General features: G+C 39.2%; 2 protein-coding genes across 3 annotated transcripts; one reads left to right on the top strand and one right to left on the bottom strand.

The window, feature by feature from the left end:
• Nucleotides 1-3,192: 3,192 nt before the first annotated feature.
• abhd17b (abhydrolase domain containing 17B, depalmitoylase) lies at nt 3,193-17,128 on the bottom strand. The gene is made up of 4 exons (XM_027141253.2): nt 16,784-17,128; nt 12,595-13,062; nt 5,474-5,653; nt 3,193-5,376 (listed from the first exon to the last, which is right to left on the bottom strand). Exons 2-4 carry the CDS (start codon nt 13,059-13,061, stop codon nt 5,157-5,159), a joined length of 867 nt encoding a protein of 288 aa, XP_026997054.1. The 5' UTR covers nt 13,062; nt 16,784-17,128; the 3' UTR covers nt 3,193-5,156.
• Nucleotides 17,129-17,136: 8 nt separating this feature from the next.
• Nucleotides 17,137-21,811, top strand: c9h9orf85 (chromosome 9 C9orf85 homolog). 2 transcript variants are annotated; one of them, XM_027141269.2, is made up of 4 exons: nt 17,137-17,276; nt 18,337-18,443; nt 20,118-20,231; nt 21,296-21,811. In XM_027141269.2, the coding sequence occupies exons 1-4, from the start codon at nt 17,241-17,243 to the stop codon at nt 21,459-21,461; spliced, it is 423 nt and encodes a 140-aa protein (XP_026997070.1). In that variant the 5' UTR covers nt 17,137-17,240; the 3' UTR covers nt 21,462-21,811. The 2 variants fall into 2 exon arrangements, with proteins under 2 accessions (XP_026997070.1, XP_026997066.1); XM_027141265.2 differs by lacking the exon at nt 17,137-17,276 and adding an exon at nt 17,744-18,217.
• Nucleotides 21,812-23,165: the final 1,354 nt, after the last annotated feature.

Genomic DNA, 23,165 nt, shown 5'->3' with positions numbered 1-23,165 from the left:
ATCGCAAGTACTTATACTTTACTGTAATCATTTGTCACTGAGACAGTTATTTATATTACTGTTTCTTTACTGCTGCTGTTATTTCTATTGCTGCAATCACTGTAATCACGATAAATCTATACATCATAGTTATATAGTTTTTTTATATAGTTTTCTTATATAGTTTATACTTTCTTATTATTTTATTCTTATTTAATTTTTTTTGCCTAATTCTTTTTTTATATTCTTTATTCTTATACCGGATAGTTGCATAAAGCAATTCGCTGCATATCGTACCCTGTATGTATGTGTATGTGACAAATAAAATTTGATTTGATTTGATTTGATTTGATTTAAATCTGAGCCCTGGTTCAATGATAGATCTCAGGCACTCAGATGGGTGTGTCAAAAAGCAGAATGTAGGTGGAAGAAGGACAAACTCATACGGCCCTTCAAATATTCAAACAGTGTTGGCGTAACTATCAGAATACTATTAAAGAGGACAGATGACAGCATTTTTCATCTATAATCTCCTCTAACGTTCTTAACCCACATGTGCTTTTCAATACAATGGACTCTGCTCTTAATTCCTCACAGCCTGCCTTCTTAGAAGCCTCCTCTGAATTGTGTAATAACTTTCTCCAGTTTTTTATCTGTTCTCCTGTTACCGACCCCTGTTGTCTTTGGCTGTTTTAAATCGGTAACTGTGTCACATTTAGAGGATGTGGTTTGCCACATTAACACCTCAGGTTCTGCTCATGATGCTATACCCCTCGTTTATTTAAAGAGATTTTCCCTTATATTGCGCATTTGGTTCTTAATATTGTTAACAGCAGTTTATCCTCTGATGTGGTTCCTACTGGTTTTAAACAAGCAGTAGTACAATCACTTATGAAGAAACCGGCTATTGATCAAACTGTACTAGCTAATTTCAGGCCTATCTCAAGGTTGCCCTTCCTTTCTAAAGTTTTAGAAAAAAAATGTATACATACAATTGAAAGTTTTTCAGTCCGGTTTTAAAACTCTGCATAGCACAGAATCTTCTTTGTTAAGGGTCTATAATGACATCCATTTTGTACTAATTCAGGTGACTTTGTGATTGTTGTCCTACTAAACTTACCTGCTGCTTTTGACACAGTCAACAACTTCTTTTCAATATCTCATCTATATCAACTTGTGGGTATTCATGGCCTGGTTTTACAGTGGTGAGGTCCTATTTAACAAAGAGAACTTTTTCTGTGGGTCTGGCTGGTTTTGAATCCTCCACTGATCCTTTGCCTATGGGGTTCCACAGGGCTTGGTTCTGGGGCCATTTTTTTTAACTTTATTTGCTTCCCCTGGGATCCATCCTCAGACAATATATGATTTCCTTCCACTGTTATGCAGATGACACACAGATTTACATACAGGTAAAGCTCTCTATTTCACATCTTCTTGCATCTCTTGAAGACAATTGGATTGGATGGCTTTGAACTTTCTACATTTGAATAAGTTAGAGGTAATATTGTTTCGCCCAAGTGGCACCTGGAAGTCTCCCCCTGTTGACCTGGGCATCGTATGTGACAAATAATCTCTTTAAAATGGAAGCAGATCTTAAACTGGACAGCTAAATCGGAGCTAGCAGGCGTTTGGCAAAAATAAGAACTTTGGTGACCAGGCAACAACTTGAGATGGCAAACCATGCCTTTATTACATCCCAGCTTGATTGCTGTAATTCACTTTATGTTGGTCTCAGCCAGTCTTTCTTGTCTCGCCTCCAACTGGTTCAAAATGCAGCTGCACACCTTTTAACACGAGCATGGAAACATGACAACATTACACTAATTCTGGCTTCACTATACTGTTACTCTGTGCATTTTAGGGTCAAATTTAAAGTTTTTTTTATTTGATTTAAAATCTTTTAATGGCCTCAACCCGTTGTACCTCACAGAACAGCTGCACCCCTACACTCCTCCCTGCTCACTTAGGTCAGCCAAATGCTCCTTGATACCTGGAAATCAAGGAGGCAGATCAAAGGGGATTGTGCTTTCTTGGTTGCTGCCCATAGACTACAGAACAACGGCTGCGGTAACAATGATTTATTGTTACTATTATTTTATTATTTCTTTACTCCATTATCTGTAGTTTATTATGTACAGCACTTTGTTTCAGCTGTGGCTGTTTTTAAGGTGCTTCATAAATAAAGTATGATTATCCACAGCTGTTTTTATTTTTTAAAGTAATATCAATGTAATCTATCAATGTTAGCATTAGCTCATGTTCCCCTTGTTTCTCAGTGAAAGAATCAAAGTATTCAATCTTAGTAAATTATCAGTAATTTTTTTTTCAATTCTTTTTTTACTATTAGCTAATTATATATAATATATAATATAATATAATAGTTTTATATTTTATGTCTACTTACTTTTTAAACACGAATGAAGATTTATTTATTGAATCAGCAAGTAAAATGTGTGCAATGGGTAAAATGTGTGCAGGTCGATTCCAGGTAGAGTTTTATTCACATTGGTGACAGAAATAGGTCACTAACCTTTTTTTATTCCCTCTGTTTCTAAAGATTCTTGAATTTCACTCTGCATTCATGGTTTCATTGTCAAGATTAGCCGAGTTAGCTTAGCATTAGCATAGTGTTACAGTGGAGGGAAAACACTGAACAGAGCAGGTTTACTGATTTTCCCAGTTCTACATCATAATGATATAAACATAAAAATTCTCATTTAATAATTGAAAGCACCACATAAAAATGAGTCAAGTTCAAAACAATTAATTTAAAATGTAATTTTTTAAAAAGCATTAAAATGCTACATTTCTTACTTAGTTTCACAAAGTGGCATTAAAATGAGATTATTCAAAGTTTTCAAATAATTTATACATAATATATCTGAGCATTTTATTAAATTACTATTATATATTGTACCAATATATATTATTTAATTTGTTATACATTTATTTATTGGTAAATTTATTTCCATTTACTATTTGCATTTAAATGCATTTGCATTTCACTTTTTTTTACTTATTAAAACAATTTAAAAATAATTGTGAAGAAATGTAAATCATAAAATTATTCTTCAATGAATCTTAAAAAAAAAAAAAAACTGCAGCTATTTTCCAGTTGTAACGTTTATCTGTTTTTATTAGGAGTGAAATGTAAACGAAAATCTGAAGTGCAAATTATTCTGGTGCAAAATAAAACAGTTCCATCAACAGAGCTTAATTCTTACATTTTATTAGGTTATCTGTTATTAGAACTATTGCTCAGCGCATCGGCACATACAAGACAAGTTTCCTTCCAGAACAGAAATTTGTCTTAAAAAAGAAAAAGAAAAAAAAAAAAGTTTGCGTCCATCCTAACAAAACGGCTGCGATAATAATATTATTATTTATCATTTCAAGTCCTAATAGTATTAATAATCTGCATTATTACCAATTTAAAAAAATAATCATACAAACCAAAGATATTTACAAACAGTCATCAGGAGTAATCAATATTTCATCTAGACAGCTTCAGATGTGATCAGCCGGTGAAGCTACACGCGACGCCAGCCGGTGAAGCTACACGCGCTGTAACCATGGAAACTCCACAGCATGAGCCAACCAGAATCCTGTGGAATCTCCTACCTTCAAACAGAACCACAGCTGACACATGAGAGAAGGTTATCACGTACGGCGGTAACTCAAAAGTGGCTGAGAAGATTTAGGAGACTTATTCAACAGTGCGATTTATCTTGGTAAAATAAAGCCCTATAAAATGCTCAGACTGCACAAAACACGCTTAAGATAATGATCTGATAACTCAATCAACATCATCAGCTTAAAGCAGGTTGCGAGTCTGAATTTGTTCATCCTACATTTGTCTACTCTTCATGCTAACGAGTGTTTGTTTCTGTTCGTACGTGCAGCATTCACAGACTCAAAACCTCCACTGATTGCGGAGTGTTCACTGATCCATATCCTTACACTGAGTGTAGAGAGTTCAGCAAATCAAAAAACATTACACGGATGGTACAACGTTTAATGGATCAAAAAACATCTCACAGACCCTGCAAAGTTTCCAACTGAATGTGCGGCCTTCACTGATCCAGAAAATCAAACCAAATGTGCAGCGTTCACAGTTTCGAAACATTAACCTGTTTTACATTATTCAGTGCACACAAATTTCTAAATGTCAATCAAATCGTGCAGCGTCCTGTATCAAAAATCAACCTGAGTGTGCGCCCAGTTTGCGCAATACTCACAGATGCAGACATACCTACATGAAATACACCTACATGAACGGGCGTGCACACACAGACACACACTATAAGCTGTAGTACACATTGAGTTTTACACAGAAGGAGAGCAGTTATGAGTTTTATACGTGTCCAAACCTAAACCTTATTAGTTTCCCCCACTCGAACACACGCACACACAAACGAGCGCAAAAAAACACAAACGCACACAAACGCGCGCACACACACACATGCAAACGCTCACACACACACGCAAACGCGCGCACACACACACATGCAAACGCTCACACACACACGCAAACGCGCGCACACACAAATACAAACGCGCGCGCACACACACACACACACACAAACGCACAATTAATTAGCTGAAGTGTGTTAGGAAAACAATGTTCAAGACAGTGTGTACTCCAGCACTAAGACCAAGCTTCATCACAGTTTCACACAAAAAAAAAAAAAAAAAAAAAAAAATACATAAAAAGACTGGAGCTTGTAACTGGAGCTGCCGTGTGACAGTTTTGTCCAACAGTTTTCTCCACGTGTTCTGATTGGAATTATTTTTATACATTTTTTTAATCAGGACATGCCTCACACTACTGATGCTGCTCAAAAATACACCTCCTCCCAAGTCGAACACAGAGGTAGTGATAATCTGTCTGTGAGAATAATAGTGTGTTCTGGATTCTTAGATATACAATTATCTGCACTTATCTCCCTCACTCGCACACATCCCTAGAACTCTTGTACAGATGCTTAACCGCTCTCTCTCCCTCTCTCTCACTTTCTCTCTCTCAAAGGCAGTGTGGATCACTCTGTGGCTTTGTGTATTACAGTGAGAGGGAAAGAAAAAAAGCTAAACTCTGCCGTGGAGTTACCAGTAGTCAGTGCGCAAAGTGCAGTCGGCAGCTGTGTGTTTTTTTTTTTTGTCCAGTGCTCATCACCGTACTACAAGTTGACGAGCTCATGGCTGACGAACTGCTTGAGTCTCTCAAGGTACTGGCCATAGAGCTCCACATCATTGTGCCCGGCACCTTCCACCCACAGCGGCTCCACGGGCCTCTGGCAGCGCTCGTACAGGGCCAGGCCGTGCGAGAAGTCGATCACCTCGTCCTCCGTGCCGTGGATCACCAGCACAGGGGACGTCACCTTTGAGATCTTGTCGATGCTGCGGGACAGAAAAAAAGCGTTAAAAAAAAAGCCCTTTAATTGACTTCTAAGGGTGTTAAAAAAAAGATTTAAGAGAATGGAAAGGAAGGACGTACTTGGGGAAGGCGTCGAAGCAGTAGGTCTTCTTGGTGTCAGGGAAGGCCACCCGCATGCCTGAGGTGAGTGGAGAGTGCAGGATGACTGCGGCGCTCTCGTAACGTGCGGCCAGATCCACAGACGGCACCGTCCCGATACTCTGTCCGTACACTATGACGTTCTCCGGCCTTATACCATACCTGTGGAAAAAACACGACCCTTAACACACAACAACTTAACACACTTAAACAATGCATCTTTCTCAGTCGTCTCATCATCCCCTCAATTCTTAATACTTATTCAAAATCACATGTCGGAATCTGAATAATCCCATTAACACTCCTGAATGCACAGGGATTAATAACTGACTACCACTCTCACTTGTGCTTGGCATGCAAATAGTTACTAAACATACAGACACACATCACACCGAGCAATAAAGAGCCAGCTGCAGTCAGAGTGGCAGCCGCACGACACAACGGCTCACAGATCCGAGATTATCTCCTTCACGTCTCAGATTAGCTTCCTACACCCAGCTACAACGACCTCAAACAGTTGACATGAGAACCATGACAGGAAGCACCACATCTCAAAAATAAATAAATAAGTCAGTCAATCTCACCCTTGAGTATCAGCCTGCTGCAGCCAAAATATCAAACATGCATAATTTATAAAGAAAGTAAATGATGCGGGAAATGGAAATCCGATTCAAAAGCCATATTCTTTCAGATCTTGTTTGATCTGATAACAGACTAAAATAATTCCCTCTGCATGTTGAGGTTGGAGAATAAAATGAAAACATTTGCATCACTATCTCTCTGCCATCATGTGACCAGGTTGTACTCAGAATCACTTTCGAGAACGGGTTTTGTGACCTTCGTATCATGGAACAAAAACATGAGATTGTGATGCATTTTTTCCCCCTACACTGTTTGTTATTAAATTTACGGCTGTGTGGAAATCAAACCTGTCCTGTTGCTGTCATCAGTTTAAGTCGTTGGTTTGTTAGAGAAAAAACAACAACAAAGTGAGCAAAGTTCCTAGTTGACCTGTTACTCAGTGCGAAGCGTGTTTTTTTGTTTGTTTTTTTAAATTGCGAATCGATATTTGTGACGATTTTCTAAATTTTTTCAAAATTTGGAGAGATCTCTGACCGTCTCTAACTAGAAACCATGGCCTTCAATGTCACCTCCATCCCTTTCCTTCAGATTAAGCTAAATAAATACTCCTCATCATCCCTTGCGCCTTCCTTCACTTCACCTTAAACACACAAGGAAGCCACTTCTGATACTCCCAATAATACGAGTTGTAACTAGAATCTCTTCTGATCTTCAGATAACATTTTTCTCTGTGAGACAGCAGCAGGGATAAGTGAGGTGTTGATATTCCCTCGCAATCCAAGAAATTCCTGGAATTCTCCCATCACACCACACAGTTTATCTGCCTTCTGATCTGCCGATAAAAATGTCTCTCACATTGTCAATGTTAAAAATGAAAGCTACATAGTGGCTAACAAGCGGCTGATTTGCTGATTGGACTATAATCGTTTTCCTCGTGTTTTATTGTTTAGGGCCGTACGAGTTCCACGTTGCCGAGATGTCACGCTCAACGAGAAAGAAATGGGAAAGATTACTCGGACCAGCAGATTTCAGAGAGAAACACAGCTTCTATTTGGTTGAGATTTGGTTGTGTGTGCGTGTATAATCACTTACAGACAAGAACACACACAATGCTCATGCCTGGGAATTTATAAAGATTTATACATAAAGTCTCTCAGATCCAAAGTGCGGTGAGAAACTGCAGTATAAAAAGCAGGTTTTTTTCTCTCTCCCCTACTTCCTTGACAGGAGGTCACGGGGACAACCCTCGTCACATCTCATTGGGAAATTGGTTGCCAAGCAACCGATCAATATTTGACATGACATGCCCCTCCCCCATCGTTCCTCCCCAAAGGCAGGAATGAAAAATCTGAATGAAAATAAAACTGCTTTTATTAAACTGGAGCGGAAATCAGTCCAGTGACCTGAGCTCGGTCTTCACCAGCACTCCACACCTCGGTCCTCCCTGCTGTCGTTCGTACGACACTTGAGAAAGAGTCGTACGAACGACAGCAGGGAGGACCGAGGTGTGGAGTGCTGGTGAAGACCGAGCTCAGGAGCTTACTTTTTCCTGATCTGTCTCTCTCTGTCTGTGGCTCAGGGTCCATCTGTCTTTATTCTTCCCTCCTCTCCTTCCATTGTTTCCCCATCCCTGTCTCTCTCTCTCATCCATCCACTGTGTTCATCTCCCCAGTTCTTTATTCCTCCCATCTCTTCCTCTGTCTCCATCGTCCATTCTTATGCTCTGCATTTTTACTCATTCCTCTTACTCTCGGTCTGTCTCATCTCTCGCTTCTGCTTTTCTTTTTGTCTTTTCTGCTTTCCGTTTATTTCATTGTTTTCCGTCTCATTCATTACCTTCTACATTCTGCTTCTCTCTCGCTTTTCCCCCAATTCTGTTTCTTTCTGTATTTCAATGCTTCTCTTCTTTAATATTTTTTCATTTTTTCTTTTCCCTTTTTTTCCTGACTGTCTGAACACTTTTATTTGCTTGATCTCTTGTTCTCCATGCTATACATCTTTCTCCATACTTACTCCTTACTGTTTTGAATTCATTTCCATCTTTTCTGTATTTATCTTTTCTTCATGCTGCCATATTTCCCTGCTCTCTGATGCCATCTTGCTCCCCCTTCCCCCTCATTGTTTCTCTCTCCGTTGTTGTGGCAGATGGAACACTCCGGATCATACGAGACTTCCTCTACTGTATCTGCCGCTTACACACTGCCAATGTGTTGCTACAGGGGTTCTCGGTTATGTGTAGCTGGAGAGCAGGTTGCTCAATGTGTGTGTGTTCGTTCAGTCCAAACAGACACACCTGCTTACTCATCGCTGACTCACCTGTCCAGACAGGGAGCAGGGTGGATCCATCCCTGCACATCCTGTATACACTGAGCTATAAGACAACCCACCTGACTACATGAACGCACGCGCGCGCACACACACACACACACACACACACACACACACACACACACACACACACACACACACACACACACACACACACACACACACACACACACACACCATGGTCCGGGTCTCATCTTTACACATGTGCAAAAAACACATGACAAAGTAGTTTGTATGCTGAAAGCTGTTACATGTGATGAGGTCATCAAAAAAGACCCTGCGGTCAAACACAAACACACAAGATCATGGTCCCTTTAATATGATTAAAAGTTCAATTCAGATTAATTGTTAAAAAATAAATGTGGCACATCTCAAAAGCATTCATCTTATCATCAGAATGTTGCCACTGCAAAGGAACAAATATGGAGAGAAAATGGGATTTAAACACATGTTAACAGCAATCCCAGGTGTACAAACCCAACAGAAATCACATCCATTATCTACTAACTCAAACATCTACCAACTCTGCTGTCCATACGATCTTCCAGCTGAATCCAATGTCCATAGCATCTCCATCTTCCAACACCGTCCACATGGTCTACCACCAATAACTGCACCACTAAGACAGCCATCAATCCCTGCACTGTCCACATTCACCAGCATCCCTTTTAACTACGATATCTGCATCCTATACCTTATCATTCAAACAGCTACACCTTCAAAAGCCACCCACAGTACCATCGCCTATACCCACTATCTACACTTTCTTTTCTTCAGCACTCCCATCTTTGTCACCTCTGTCCACTTCCTCCAGCTCAAATCTAGCCCAATTCCACTAACTCATCTGACTCCACCATCTTCACCTTCAATTACCGACCCCATGAAACAGGCCAAGAGACAATTCAATACATGGTAACTGGGTGGAGACGATACCAGCATGTCACTGTATAACAGGCATTGTACAGGGATTGCTGACCACTCCCGAGCCAAAAGAGCAAAACCACAGAATACAACAAAGCTACAGCCCTGTGGGAACTTTGCAGATATAAAGGACGAGTAATAGTAAACTAACCAGACACAGAAGCATTAGGAAGTAATACTGTCCAATGTCACCCAAATGAGGGTGGGCTTCCTTCTGGTTCCTATCAAGGTTTCCTTGCCATCATTTCCTCAGACTTGCACATTAGGGATAGATGTTAGAGATATATAGGAAGTAAATTTGAAACTTCTGTAAAGCTGCTTTAAGACAACATCCATTGTTAAAAGTGCTATGCAAATAAATTGGACTAAAAATGAATACTAGCGCCTGGAGAAATACCAGAGACTGAGAGCGAACTAGGTTAAAGCCAATACACGTCCCATTGCAACTTAAACCAGCAGCAACAGCAACAGCAGCTCCAACAGATTCGAGGAATGACAAGACTGGTCTCAGTCCAGCAAAGCACATTACTAAGAGCTGCAAAACAGCGCCATGCCCTCAAATTCCAGACCTACAGTAGGGAGCAGAGATATTACTCACAGGAAGGACAAGACATAAATTGTGCTAGTTGATATGTAAGGAAGAAAAACACGACAGGACACGCTGGTAAAGGAAACAAATCAATGTGATGAAGCAGAGTTAGTGTTACAACCCTGATGTTGCTTCTTTTGCTGTAACCACACATCCCACTGCGTCCTACAAACGCTGTACCTTCCTCAAGATCTTTTACACAGGGAAGACATACTGCGTTACTCGAAACCGTAAACATTCATTTATCATAATGAATATCCAGCAGTGTCCTTTTGTACATGTCAACACTATATACTAGATGAGGGGAGGATAGAGAGCAGTCTTGTGACTGTCCTGGGGGATTTTAAAATGGCGTGATAATTGAGCACCAAAGAATTTTTCCCTGGATTAGCATTGGATTATTTAGAGGTCAATGCATCCCTTCTTTCAACAGTCCTGAAGCTTCTTAACTTTTCTGAAGGTCATCGTTGTTGCTGTAAATTTGTTTTCCGTATCAGTAGCTAGGATATATCTGATTATGTTCTGTATATATAGTACGTAACGCACGGCTAGCCTAGTGTAGATAACATAGTTTCCTGTTTTTCAGTGTGACGTTAAACAAGCACATAGTTTTATTGCTTGTTTTTTTGGGGGGTTTTTCTTTATAAAAAGAGGACACTAGTCAAACAAAATCTTTAAAAACTGGATTTTAAAGCACGGCCATGTTTAACTGTACAAGTTCTGAGACGTCATTAACCATCTCTTTATAGAACAAGTTCACTTTTCTCCACCTTAAAGATGGTGGTGTAACTTGAATGACATCATCGCACGGAGACAATTTGCAGACGTAGCTATTCCTCTGAAGCCTCCAGTTTTTGCATGCAAGCTTTTCTCGTACAGATTATGGCCCTTGGTGTCAGAGTGATGGATTAATCCGGTGCGAAGCTGGAATGTGGCAGAGGAAAAACCCAAAATGGAGGATAAACCCAGATAAAGGTTGAAGTGGATGAAAAACAAGGACAGGGTAACCTACAACCAGCTTACATCTCTCTGTGTGCATGTTCTCTCTTGCTTACTTTCTCTCCATCTATGACTCTCTGCCTTTCTTTCGGCCTTTTGACAGTGATGGGATGCTTTTGGAAACGTTACATCACATGCATTATGTTGAGCGCTCCTGTCGCTCCTCCAGCTGTCAGAGAAAGCATCACTAACTCTCTAAATCTATGACAGACGCTCCACAAAGGTTTCAACAGACTTTCCAGAATATTAAATAGAAATGAATAAAAAGGAATAAGGATTTGTACATTTCAGGATATTTTTGCACTGCACTATACTGTACTTCCTGTCTGTAACACTACCACTAAAAGTTTAAAGTAGGCCACAGCAGTCACAATGCTCTGATACTAGAGCTGTGGGTTTTGTTCAGGGAGTAAAAACATCATCAAAACCCCAAATCTCCAAAGACTAAACAACAGATTTGAATCATTTGCCTAAAAAAAAACAAAAACAGAATTTAAAGGGGTCATTAAGGAAGATTAGGCTTTAGGTTTCTGTTCAAGTCGAGTTTGAGGCACCGCCCACATTAACGATGCTCCACCTCCATGAGCTACAGTGGCCAGTAGAAGCATATCCAAGCACAAACAGGAATTCTGGACCAGAAGTCAGTTTTCCAAACAATTAAAGTGTTTTTTAATCACATTCTACAGATCGCATCTTTCTGGTTATTTGTATAAGTAAGGAATTTTAAAAATATATATTGACTGTTGCACATTTAAGGAAGTGCATCTGAAAACACAGCAGCAACATTTTTTTTACAAAACAGAAAAAGGGTCATTTCAAAAGCTACTTAATGATTCAGGACCGGCTGAAACTACACATCACACATCAGAAGTTTCACTGTTTACTGAAGTGTAAGTGGGTGTAGGGGTGGCTGGGGGTGTGGGGCCTCGAGGACATGATTTGTCGAATGAGGACACACAGGGTTGAAGAGCAACAGCTGTGCTTGCTGAAAGAACACACACACACACAAACAGAGACAGGCAGGCACAGACGCCCAGACAGAGACAGGCAGGCACAGACGCCCAGACAGAGACAGGCAGGCACAGATGCCCAGACAGAGACAGGCACAGACGCCCAGACAGAGACAGGCACAGACGCCCAGACAGAGACAGGCACAGACACAGACGCCCAGACAGAGACAGGCACAGACACACTCTTGTTTCTTGTTGCAATTCCTCTTCAGTCTGTGACAGGAAACAGTGCTTACATTCCCCTGTACAATCACATTTACAGCTGGGCGGACCTGGGGGTCAGTGGGTGGAGCAGAAGGTCAGTGATACACAGCCTCATGAGAAATGATAAACAAATGTGGGAAGCTAAACAGAGTACATTAGGGTTCATAAAAAATACCGTCTTTCTCCATCGTCCTAAACCTAACTCTCAGAATGACTGCTGTAGAATAGTAAAGGTGAAAGAGCTCAATTTTTTATTTCCATTTTATTTCCAAAAAGCCTGGAAGATGTAAAACATGATAAAAAACAAAAAACAAAACAAACAAAAAATAAATAAATAAATTGGGCCAAGAAAAAAAATATATAAGTCTGAAAAATTTACTTCCGTGTCTGTAATTTTACAGACAAATTACAACCACCACAAATCCTGGGGTGGAGCTTAGTGGCAGGATTCATTGGTGGTAAAAACTCACCTGGTTCGGAGGGCGTGCCACGCTGCGTCAACGTCAGCATATAGGTTCTTCTCAGACGGTTTTCCTGAGCTGGCACCGTAGCCCGAGTAGTCGTAGGAGAAGATGTTGCAGTTGATACGTGAGCCAAGTCCCACGTAGAAGCTGCTCATCTGTCCAAGGTCAACAGCATTACCGTGCGAGAACAGCAGCGTGTAGCGGGCACTCGGCGAACAGCGGACGAACATGCAGGCAATGCGGTTACCGCGCACTGTGCGAGTCATAAAGCACTCGATGGAGTCCTTCTCACGTGCAGAGTACTGCCAGTCGGCACGCTCAGACAGGTGCAGTGTCCAGCGTGTGCCGCTCTCGTCGCTCAGCAGCGTGTACGTCGGCTCAGGGGGCAGGAACGCCAGCTTGGACGCGATCCTGCTTGGGCACGGCGGGCAACAGAACAGGCAGCACAGCTCACTCAGTGACAGGTGATTCATTCTGTAAACAAAAGATAGTAAACAAAGTTCATCAATAAAAAAAGATCAACATCAGCTCCTCACGTAATGACTCACTAGATGGTGTGCACAAGTTCAGGCACTGATATGGAGCCTGGTTCATTACACACTGGGACACCGATGACTGGGACACATTTCTGCCAAAGTGACCACACGCTCATGTTGTGTAACAACAGATGGGAATGATACCTTTGACATTATTTTTTATATTGTTTGAAGTGCGTTAGAGAAAAAGTCATTAGATTGTCAGCAAATGGAAATCTGATAACACAAGAAGACAAAAAAAAAACATTTTAAAGAAAAGGGGGAAAAACGTTTTTACTCCACATCCTGTACAAATCCGCAACATCCTCAACACACACAACCTAATCAACTCATTTAATCTACAGATTATTGAAAAAGTCAACAATTTTTGATCAATTTTGTTGAAGGAAAAAACAAGATGTTGTAGTTTATTGGATGTTTTCCAAAATTTAGCTGTTTCTCATTTATAACTAATCATAAACCCAGTGATTGGAATATGTTCAGCAGTGCGGCTCTAATGCTGATAGCCCCAGGGTCAAAGGTCACGGGAAAGAGCGCAGATCTTTCTCGTCCGTACAGAAAGTCAGCAGAAGCTGCATTTCTCTCGTTGTATGTTTTTTCTGTCAGCTGAACACAGTTGAATTTGTCTCTTATCCAGTGTTTTCTTGATGCATTAAAATGTAGCTACAAATGGACGCCTCACCCAAGTAAAGACCCAAGTAACGAACCTATTTCTAATTCGCCTCCCCAATTTATATCACTAAGCTACTGAATGCAGACGATCCAGAAGGTTAAACACAACTATAAAGAGTTGGAAAGTACAATGCGTCATTCATTCATATAAAAAAATGCTTGAAAATCACCTTTTTAAAGCTGCACGCTGTTTTGGTAACCCTGGCTTCTGTTGTGCTACTTGTACTTGACGTGTGTGGAGTTCAGTAGCCTCAAAGGAAAAGTGTGACAATTTAAAGCAAAAATTATAAGTGATGTTTGTGTGTGTGAGAATGAGAGAGAGCGAGAACACCTTTAGAATCACACGTAGTGTTATACTAATGTGCTGATGTGGACACTAGACTCCAGAACCTCCAGAGATCTCCAGTGAGGTTATGATGTGATGAGAAACAAATAATCCTGTGTTCAGATGAGCAAAGTATTTTCCTGGTGACTCGTGTGCGAATGATGCAAACCACAGAGTTTTAGTGCAGCAAGGTCTAATCCATTTTTGTAAATGTATGATGAGGTTAAAGTAATACAGGATAATTAAAATAATTTACAAGCAGAGCAAAAAAAATATTTCCTCTATAAAAAAAACATCAACCAATCAGATTTGAGAATGTGACAGTCCCTGGGTTATAGAAACGCTTTATCTGTCTGTTAACATGCAGTCGGTAATAAAGCGTGTCCGATAAAACGGCTATAATCAGAAGAGGAGCACGGGCGAGTTTCCATCGGGAAAACGATTGCTGCTTATTTATTCAGAATAAAGAGTCACTGTGCAGCTGATGTGAACTTACTGGTTAAATTTTACACAAATTCCATAGAGGAATGCCACAGAATTCCCATAGAAACTTTTATTACATACACATAGAAAATTTATTTTTTCTAAATTTATTTATTTACCAGTTTCGTTTTTCATGGATTTTTTAAATAAAAAGGGAAGAAGGTGTGTTAATGCTCTTTTTATTTTTTACAGTTATTGTTTGTTTGTTTATTTATTTATTTATTTATTTTGATGGCTAAATATCATGGCGTGTAACGCGTGTTGTAGAAACAGTGATTGGTTTCAAAATTTTCCCCCACCATGTTTTTTACTCCAGTTTAACAGCTGTGGAATAAAGCTTAAATCACAACTGAGCAGCAGAACAGAAAATGTGTGATGCTGAGGGTTTGTGGTTAGAGGATCGGGTTGGAGGATCATGACTCGTGTTCAGAAAAGTGAAGATGAAGGAGGAGTGAAGATGAAGGTAAAGCTTTACAAGAAAAAGGAAGTTAACATTCTGTGTTGATGACAATTTCCTCAAACAAATGATTCTGTTGTTGAATTTAAAAGCTCTCTTGCCTTGTTCCTGTCCCTCTTCATGCTGCCCTCCATTCTTCAGTGCAGGTCATGTGATGAGGAACTCGCGTAATGACATGCGACTGTTGAGCTTGTGCATGCACCAAGACACTTTGCAAGTCAATGTGATTTTAAACACGTCACTTCCGTGATATTGACTCGGACTGCCCCAACGTCTGGCTGATGGACTAACCATCTATCCCGGGACACACAAATCTGCACTGCTCCTTCCAAAAAAGCATGATGCATACATATCACACTGAGCCTAGAGAACTGAGGTCATGTGACCAGTTAGATGACTTCTCCTCAAACACAGGTTTCCAGTATAATTAAACAGAAAGTGTGTAAACCTGCCCTGAAGGCACGGCTGTGTGCGTCATATCTGCTGACTACATTAAGAGTCAGAGTCAGAAATCAGGGAAACTCGTCCATGACGTGTGATCTTGTGATCTGTGGATCAGAAGGAACGTGTTCCTTTTTCAGCACAGTGCTGAGGATTAGAGAGAAATACGGTAGTTATCTGGAAGAGCGGGAAAGTTATTTTGACTGTTGCATCAACAAAAGAAGAAAAACAAAACAAACAAAAACAAAAAAAAAAACATTCAGCACCTTAACACCAAACAGAATCAAATGCATGTATCCTCTTTCTGATCTAGAGCATCACACCAAACGCTCCTGGTGTTAAACCGGACAACTATCGAGAACCCAGATGTGGAATTACTGTGACGCTAATCCTCTGGGCTCCTGTCACCTACTTTTGCTCAACATCACAGCAACGTGAGAAAAGACAAAAAAACAAACAAAAAAACAAAAACAAACAGACAAAAAAAACAAAACCCACAACCACAAAGACACAACAACCCAACTGTGACGTCATCACGAGTGACGAGCTGTCTTTATGCTCTTGTCATCATATTATTGGGGATATTGGGGATATACACCACCTGGTCTGTCCTGAAATGTTTATTACAACATATTACAAGTCCAATCCAAAAGCGTGTCCAATCTGCTCTGACACCGAATCATGATTTATTACATAGAAAGGTATATAAACACACAAAAAACTACAAAGTCTAACCATCCAATCGCAATTAAAGGACTTCTTAACCAAAAGGACTAAGGGTTTGGAGTTTAGCGACTTTAAAAAACTTTTCTTTTGGGCCAAACATCTTTAAAACATTTTATTTTTTATTTAGTCTAAGTATTTAAGGCCATGATGGACATACTGAGCTGCTTCCCGAAGTCTTGCAGCTATATAACCACCTTCACACCACAGTAATCTAAATATTTAGGACAATTTAAAAACATAAAATATTTACGATCTAAATCTGATCTTAAATCCCAACCATGAAGTTGTTCACACCATGCAATTAAGAAAAACTAAAAAAAAACAAACAAAAAAAAAACACTAATATATATATATATATATATACACATATTTTTTTTTTTTACATTAAAAATCTGAGACTTTGACTGATGCCAGGATGCTCTTTTTAAAGTCTCATACTATAATAAAGCAGACTTTAGACAGAGGCTTTTCCAGTTTGATATTTGATCAGTGTGTCTGTATTTCATTTGTATAAATATAAATCATTTGGCAATATGGTTATAGTTGATTACATACCTGTACACTGTATATTCCTGTAGTGTAAAATGATGACTGACGGCACTGTTTATTGTAATTTTTTTTTTTTTTTAAATCAGGTTTATCGACTGATCTGGTTTTAAAGGTATCGTGAGCCGGGTATCACTCGGTTCTGAACCGGTTCGTCACTCCTTCGTTCCGGACGCGGAGATGCGCCGCCGCCTCGTTAACCTTTTCAGACGAACCTCCGGCCGGCCGAACTGCTCAGAAATCATTAACATGTGGTCCGACTGGATGCGGCTATAACAACGAAAAACAGTCCGGTGTGAAGAAAAAAGAAACTACGCGGTTTCCGTTCACGAAGCGACCGAGTGAACATCCAGCACCAACCGAAGAGACGCCGCTCCGCTGCCTCGGTTTCTTCTTATTTTCTTCGGAAATACCGGATGTTTACGTCATCTGATTGACAGCGGTTTCAACAAATGAGAAGAAGGCAATGGTGTTGATTGGCGCTTTGAGAACCGATCATACAGTAGGGAAAACAAACCTGAGTATAAATAAGAGTAAATTAATTATTAAAAATACATTGAAAAAAGATTCCTCTAGTTTCCTCTATGGTTAGTCTTTTTTTGCTAGACGTCTATTCTTATGTCATGTCTATAATTGGCGCAAAAAACGTATTTGCATTTAGAGAAAAGTCCATTTTTTTCTGTATTGGTGTGAATTCAGGATTGTTTTCCAACACAGGAAGAACAAGTTTATGCTTTGTTTAGGCTTCTTAATAACTTGACAAGCTGCATGTTTTGTCTCGGAAATTCCAATGAAAGGAAAAAGAGTCTGGTGAGAGAGCTTCGAATATGTAAGTGATAAAGGGAAATGTCGTGGACTGTCGTGGACGTTAGAAAGATTTAAATGTAACTTTAAAATGCTGTAGAAAAAAAAAAGTATGACATGTCATTTATTATGAAAGAATAATGTAATTGTTGCCACTTTGCTGTGGTAAAAGATGGGGAAAAATATCCTGGACATTCTATTGGAAAATAATAATGACATCCGATTGTTAATCGTTAACTAGAATTACTAACACAAGTAAAACATCAAAAGGGCGAACATTGTATATACAGTACAGTCGGGTTGGTCAGAGGAAACCCTTTCCAGTATGGCGGACAATTTGACGCGCCTATATAGAAAAAGATTGCTAAGCTAAGACTGCGGCCAATCGCAGAGTAGAAGGTGGGGTTTGCCGTAAAAGCTGGTTCAGTGATTTTCGGGTATTGGTGTATTACGTCAAGTCCATGTGGTTTCTGACAACCGTTAATACTAAACTATTTCGTTTTTAAAGTTTAGTAAATTACTGACGTACATTCGGAAATGAGTTCTCAGAGAGGCACTGCGTCTCGAAATCGAGGCCAAAAATATCAAAACACGACTGCGTTTAAAAATGATAAACATGGCGCGAGTCCTCAAGTGAAGGTAAGCGGCTATGATAGATACGTTAGCTCAGGAGCTAACTGTTAGCATGTGAAGCTAGTCCGTATCAGCTGATGACTTTTCTTCTGTTTTATTTTGTTTTGTTTTGTTTTTAAATTCAGAAAGCCAACGCGAAAGTGCACGACGGTGTGTGTCAGCGCTGTAAAGACGTCCTGGAGTGGAAGGTCAAATACAATAAGTACAAGTCTTTAACACACCCTCGCAAATGGTGAGACACGCGGACTTTTATTTTGTATGCGAGGAGACAGTATTAAGTATTAAAGTACTGTTGAGCAAAGTAATTTAGGACGCAGTATTTTAGCATGTTAAAACATACACGTGCCTACACTGCACTTTTTACGTACTCTGATGAATTGATACGTTACCATGGTTACCACATAGCTTAGAGGGATACCATACTTACCTTTTTAGCATGATCATGGTCCCCACATATCTCATAATATTACAATAGGTACCTCATAGCGTTACCATAGTTACCTCTTTATGTTACCATAGTTACCACATACCATCAAAAACATATATTATTGTATTAACAAACCGGACAGTATGGTGTGGATATTAGGATGCAGCCGGAACTTTCCGTCTCTCTGTAACCACTTTATCCTCATCTGGATTTAGAGCTAATCACAGGAACTGAGCACAAGACAGGCAGGAGAAAGTCAATTCCATGGCACACCTTCACACACAGGGGCGCCCCCAAGGGGATTCTCGGTGGTGGCCACTGCCACCCCTGTGTAAACTCTGGCCACCCCTGTGGCCACCCCTAGTATGAATTTGAATGCATAATGAACATTCACAATAGTCCATGAAGTGAAAAATAAATAAATAAAATTAAGCACACACTGCAGCCATCAAAAACATGAGTGATGATATTGTTACATTAACCAGAAACAAAACTAAACAAGTATAACACACACTACACTGATTTTTTTTTTTTTGGTGCCAGCCCAAGATTTGCTGTGGCCTCCTCTGGCCACCCCTATTAAAAGTCAACCCAGTCTGCACAGTTGCATGTGTATTGGGAAGCGGGAGGAAACCTTTGTGAACACTGGGAGAATTTGCAAAACTCTGCACAGGGACCCTGAAGCTCTGAGGCTGCAACATTACACAATCTGCCACCCCTTATTTATTTTGTTTGTTCCTAACACTATGTTAGAATTAGAAAAGGGAACAAATTGCATTATATATTTAGTTAAGCAGTAAGTACTTATTTTAAAAAAAAAAAATGATTATGAGCATTTAGGTTTATAGTATTTAGGTTTAGGTCTATATCCATCTAGGAGAAATGTGAAACCCAGATGAATATTTCTTTTATGATATAAGGAAAACATTCTACACTCAAAATCAGAACCATGAAATATAACATTGTGTATCATTAGATAAATCCTGCCTCTACACCTTAGTGAATGAAATCTAAGAAATTTGATAACTTCTAGGTCCTTCTGTATCATCAGGCGTTTAAAATGACCTTTTATTTATTTATATTTTTTGGGTTCACTGCATTAGGAATAATGAAGAAGAAATGAGACATTCAGAAGCTATGAACATAATTCCTTTGTCTCTTTCAGCTATGTCTCGAGTACAGCTTAAGTCTATGAATGGAAAGCGATTACATTTCAGGGTGGCACTAATGCAAAGCAAAGGGGAATTATGTTGATTTCTGACATGCTGTCAATGTTAAAACCTTTAAAAATCATTCCTCTGCTGAGAGCTAAAATTCCCTAAGAAATTAAGTGAATGTTTCCTTCACTGTTCAGTGCAGAATGTTTTCCTCATATTACTAAAGACAAGCAAGAGATCGAATATTGCTGCTAATTGTTAGAATGTCACACGTTCTTTAATCATGCTGAACATTAATGTGCCTGTGCTTTTTTGCCCCCAGTGTTAAATGCCTGCAGAAGACAGTGAAGGATGCGTATTACATCATGTGCAGGCCGTGTGCACTCCAGCTGCAGTTGTGTGCTAAATGCGGGAAGAGTGAAGAGGTGGTCATTCCGTGAGTATCTTACAGCTCAGCGTAATTAAAAAAATATTAGCACTTTTTGTAAAAATAAACGATCTGTCACAGGTACAGCTGTAAACATAGAACAGCTTACTGATATTCAGTCCTTGGGTTTTGTGTAGCATAAATTTTCCATCACTAAAAACATGTAGCTGAAAATCATTATTTCGTCATTAAAATGTAGCTAAGCAAATGTCTCTCTATATGAGTAATGACTTAACATCAGTACCAATAATGACTATATTGCGGTTAGTTGAGTCCTCTGCTGGCAAAATGAAAGAAGCAGCTTGTTTTAGTCGAGTATGTGAATCATTAGGCAGAGCGAACAGACTGTAATATGAGTTGTGCTATGAGGGAGGGGTCAAAGGACATTTTTAAAGCTGGATGTATTTGACGTACAGTTACTACACCGATGGAAGATCGCATCTGATTATTTTAGGAGCCTGACACACAATCTGTTTCTGTTTATCTCATGGTGTGTGAGTCGGTTTTGCCATAACAGACGGTGATGGAGTATGACAGGATGCTTTAGATCAGTGCTTTGATGTTCATATCTCTAACCACATACTAGCTTTTGCTTCAGACTCAGGTATGTTCTAACAATAAGCACTGTCAAGAAGCTATTTGACTGACATTCCAGATGACCAATCAGACATTTTCCCACAGAATCACTTGATTTGATTGTTTGCTCAAAACTAACAGTGAGGAAGAAACATTTGGGTGTGCTTTTATAGGAAAGTTTCTTATTCTTCTTCATTAAATAATTAGTTGGTGTATCTATGTGGTTGTTCATTCTATAATCGCTTGAGGGCATTTTCTGCGTAGAGACCTTTTTAATGTAAAAGGGTTTGATGATGAGATGGTGGTGACAAGTGCAGTCAGGTGTGTTTAAGAAGTGCTGAACTATGTACATGAAGTGCCCTCTAGTGGAGACATTTGTACTGCACCAGTGTAGTTTTAAAAATTCAACCGGACTTTTGTCTCACCGTCATAGTGTGTAAAAACTGGGATTTTTATGAGATGCTGATATTTATTATAATACTTTTTTCCTTCTGCAGGCTGGACAAAAAGGAAGACGAGGATGTGGAGGAAGTAGAACCAAAAGTAAACAGGAGGAGAAAAAATCGAGAAGCACATCTCACAGATGAGGAGGATGAACTGGATGATTTGGATGACTTTGGTGACATGGACAGCGATTGTGATTCTGAGGAGAAAGAAAAATAAGGAGAGGTCTCGTCTGTTAGCAGTGAACCTTATCATTGCTAACATGGCGAATCATGAACTCTGAACATACAGCAGAGTGAACAAGTTTTAACTGCTTGAGAAAACATTGCTAAGTTCACGCAAAGGGCCAAGCAGTTCAGAAAGGATTTTACTCAGAGATGCATCAGTGACTGAACGGCTCTCTGGGATTTAAACTCACTACCTTCCTCTGGCATCAATAGTGAAGAGCCACATCTGGCTAAAACCATATTTAAGCGTTACTACTTTTTTTTTTCTACTTTTCAACTCTGCATTGAATGTCATGTACAGTGACTGAACTTTTGAAATAAAAAAAAAGATTTTCATCCAGATTTTCTTGTAATTACTTATGTTCTGCAATTTGTTGCAGTATTAAAGGTTTTGTGTCACTTCTGATTACTAACCGATTGTTTTCTGCTTCATATAATAATTTATTTAAATAATATAAAAAAGTATAATGTATTTAAGTAATAAGCTGCTGGATAAAGTTTACTATATACACATACAATTATTTTCTTCTTTGACGAAAAACATTAAATCTAATCAAATTCTTCTTAAAATTCCAGTTTAAAAAGATGAAGTGCTGAACTTGAAATTCATGTACAATTCTTTTTCCAAAACAAATAAAACACTAAGATATCTATACAATAAGATAGAATAAAAGATATAATAAAATAAAATATCCAATGATGAACAATAAGGCCTCCCTTTTAAAACTGCTTAAAGGATTTATTTAAATTTGCAAACAATAGGGAAAATTCTGAGATGTGTGATCCTGAGGATTTCCCTCATGACAGTGTGTGATTACTTTCAGTGAGATCACAGCAAATAGAACTATTTAAAGCCTCTTCCACATGATTGTATGGGGAAACTTGCAACAAGCCATGTGACAAAAAACATCTAATCTAGATAAAATCTAGAAATGCTTGTAGAAGAGGTGTTTTTTAGATCTCAGATCTTGTGATTTTTCAGTCACTCCTTTGTTTGATTCAATGAATATAGTTTCACTGGTGCTGCAAAAATGATTTGCATCCTCATTCTGTATTTTCTTCTATTAATACTAGCAATAAGAATACTTTTAGATCCTTAAGAAGAAGAAAAGGGTCAAATCAGATGTTATTGGACACGGCCTCCATAACAGTATGGAGAAGCTTTTAACTAGTGAAACCTTATAAACAATTGTGCATTGTGCGGTTATATTGATTGTGTGGGGATGTGGTAGCTCAGTGGTTAAGGTGAAGGTCATGAGTTTGAATCCCAGGTCCACCATGCTGCCACTGGGTCCACCATGCTGCCACTGGGGGCCTGAGGAAGGCCCTTAACCCTCAATTGCTCAGTTGTATAATTTGAAATAAACTCTGGATAAGGGTGTCTGCTAAATGCCGTAAATGTCTATAAATATTCCCAACAGCAGGCAGTGATTATAATGTTCATTGAACACACTCTATAACATATTCTTTACCTTCTATACATGCACGCTTCACACTCTTCCATATTTTACCCACATCTTTAACTCTGAGTTTATTGCTGACCCTGAAGATTCCATGTTTAAAATGTCAGTATTCTTGAAAAAATCATCAACACTTTCAGACCAATCAGAATACAGAATTTCAGCAGCGCTGTGGTACAAAGAATCAACAGTTAATTAATTTAATTATATTTACATTACATTTCCAGCATTTAGCA

This window comes from Tachysurus fulvidraco, chromosome 9, assembly GCF_022655615.1.
Source record: "Tachysurus fulvidraco isolate hzauxx_2018 chromosome 9, HZAU_PFXX_2.0, whole genome shotgun sequence".
NCBI classification, from domain to species: Eukaryota; Metazoa; Chordata; class Actinopteri; order Siluriformes; family Bagridae; genus Tachysurus; species Tachysurus fulvidraco.
This window is presented reverse-complemented; position numbering and strand designations above follow the sequence as displayed.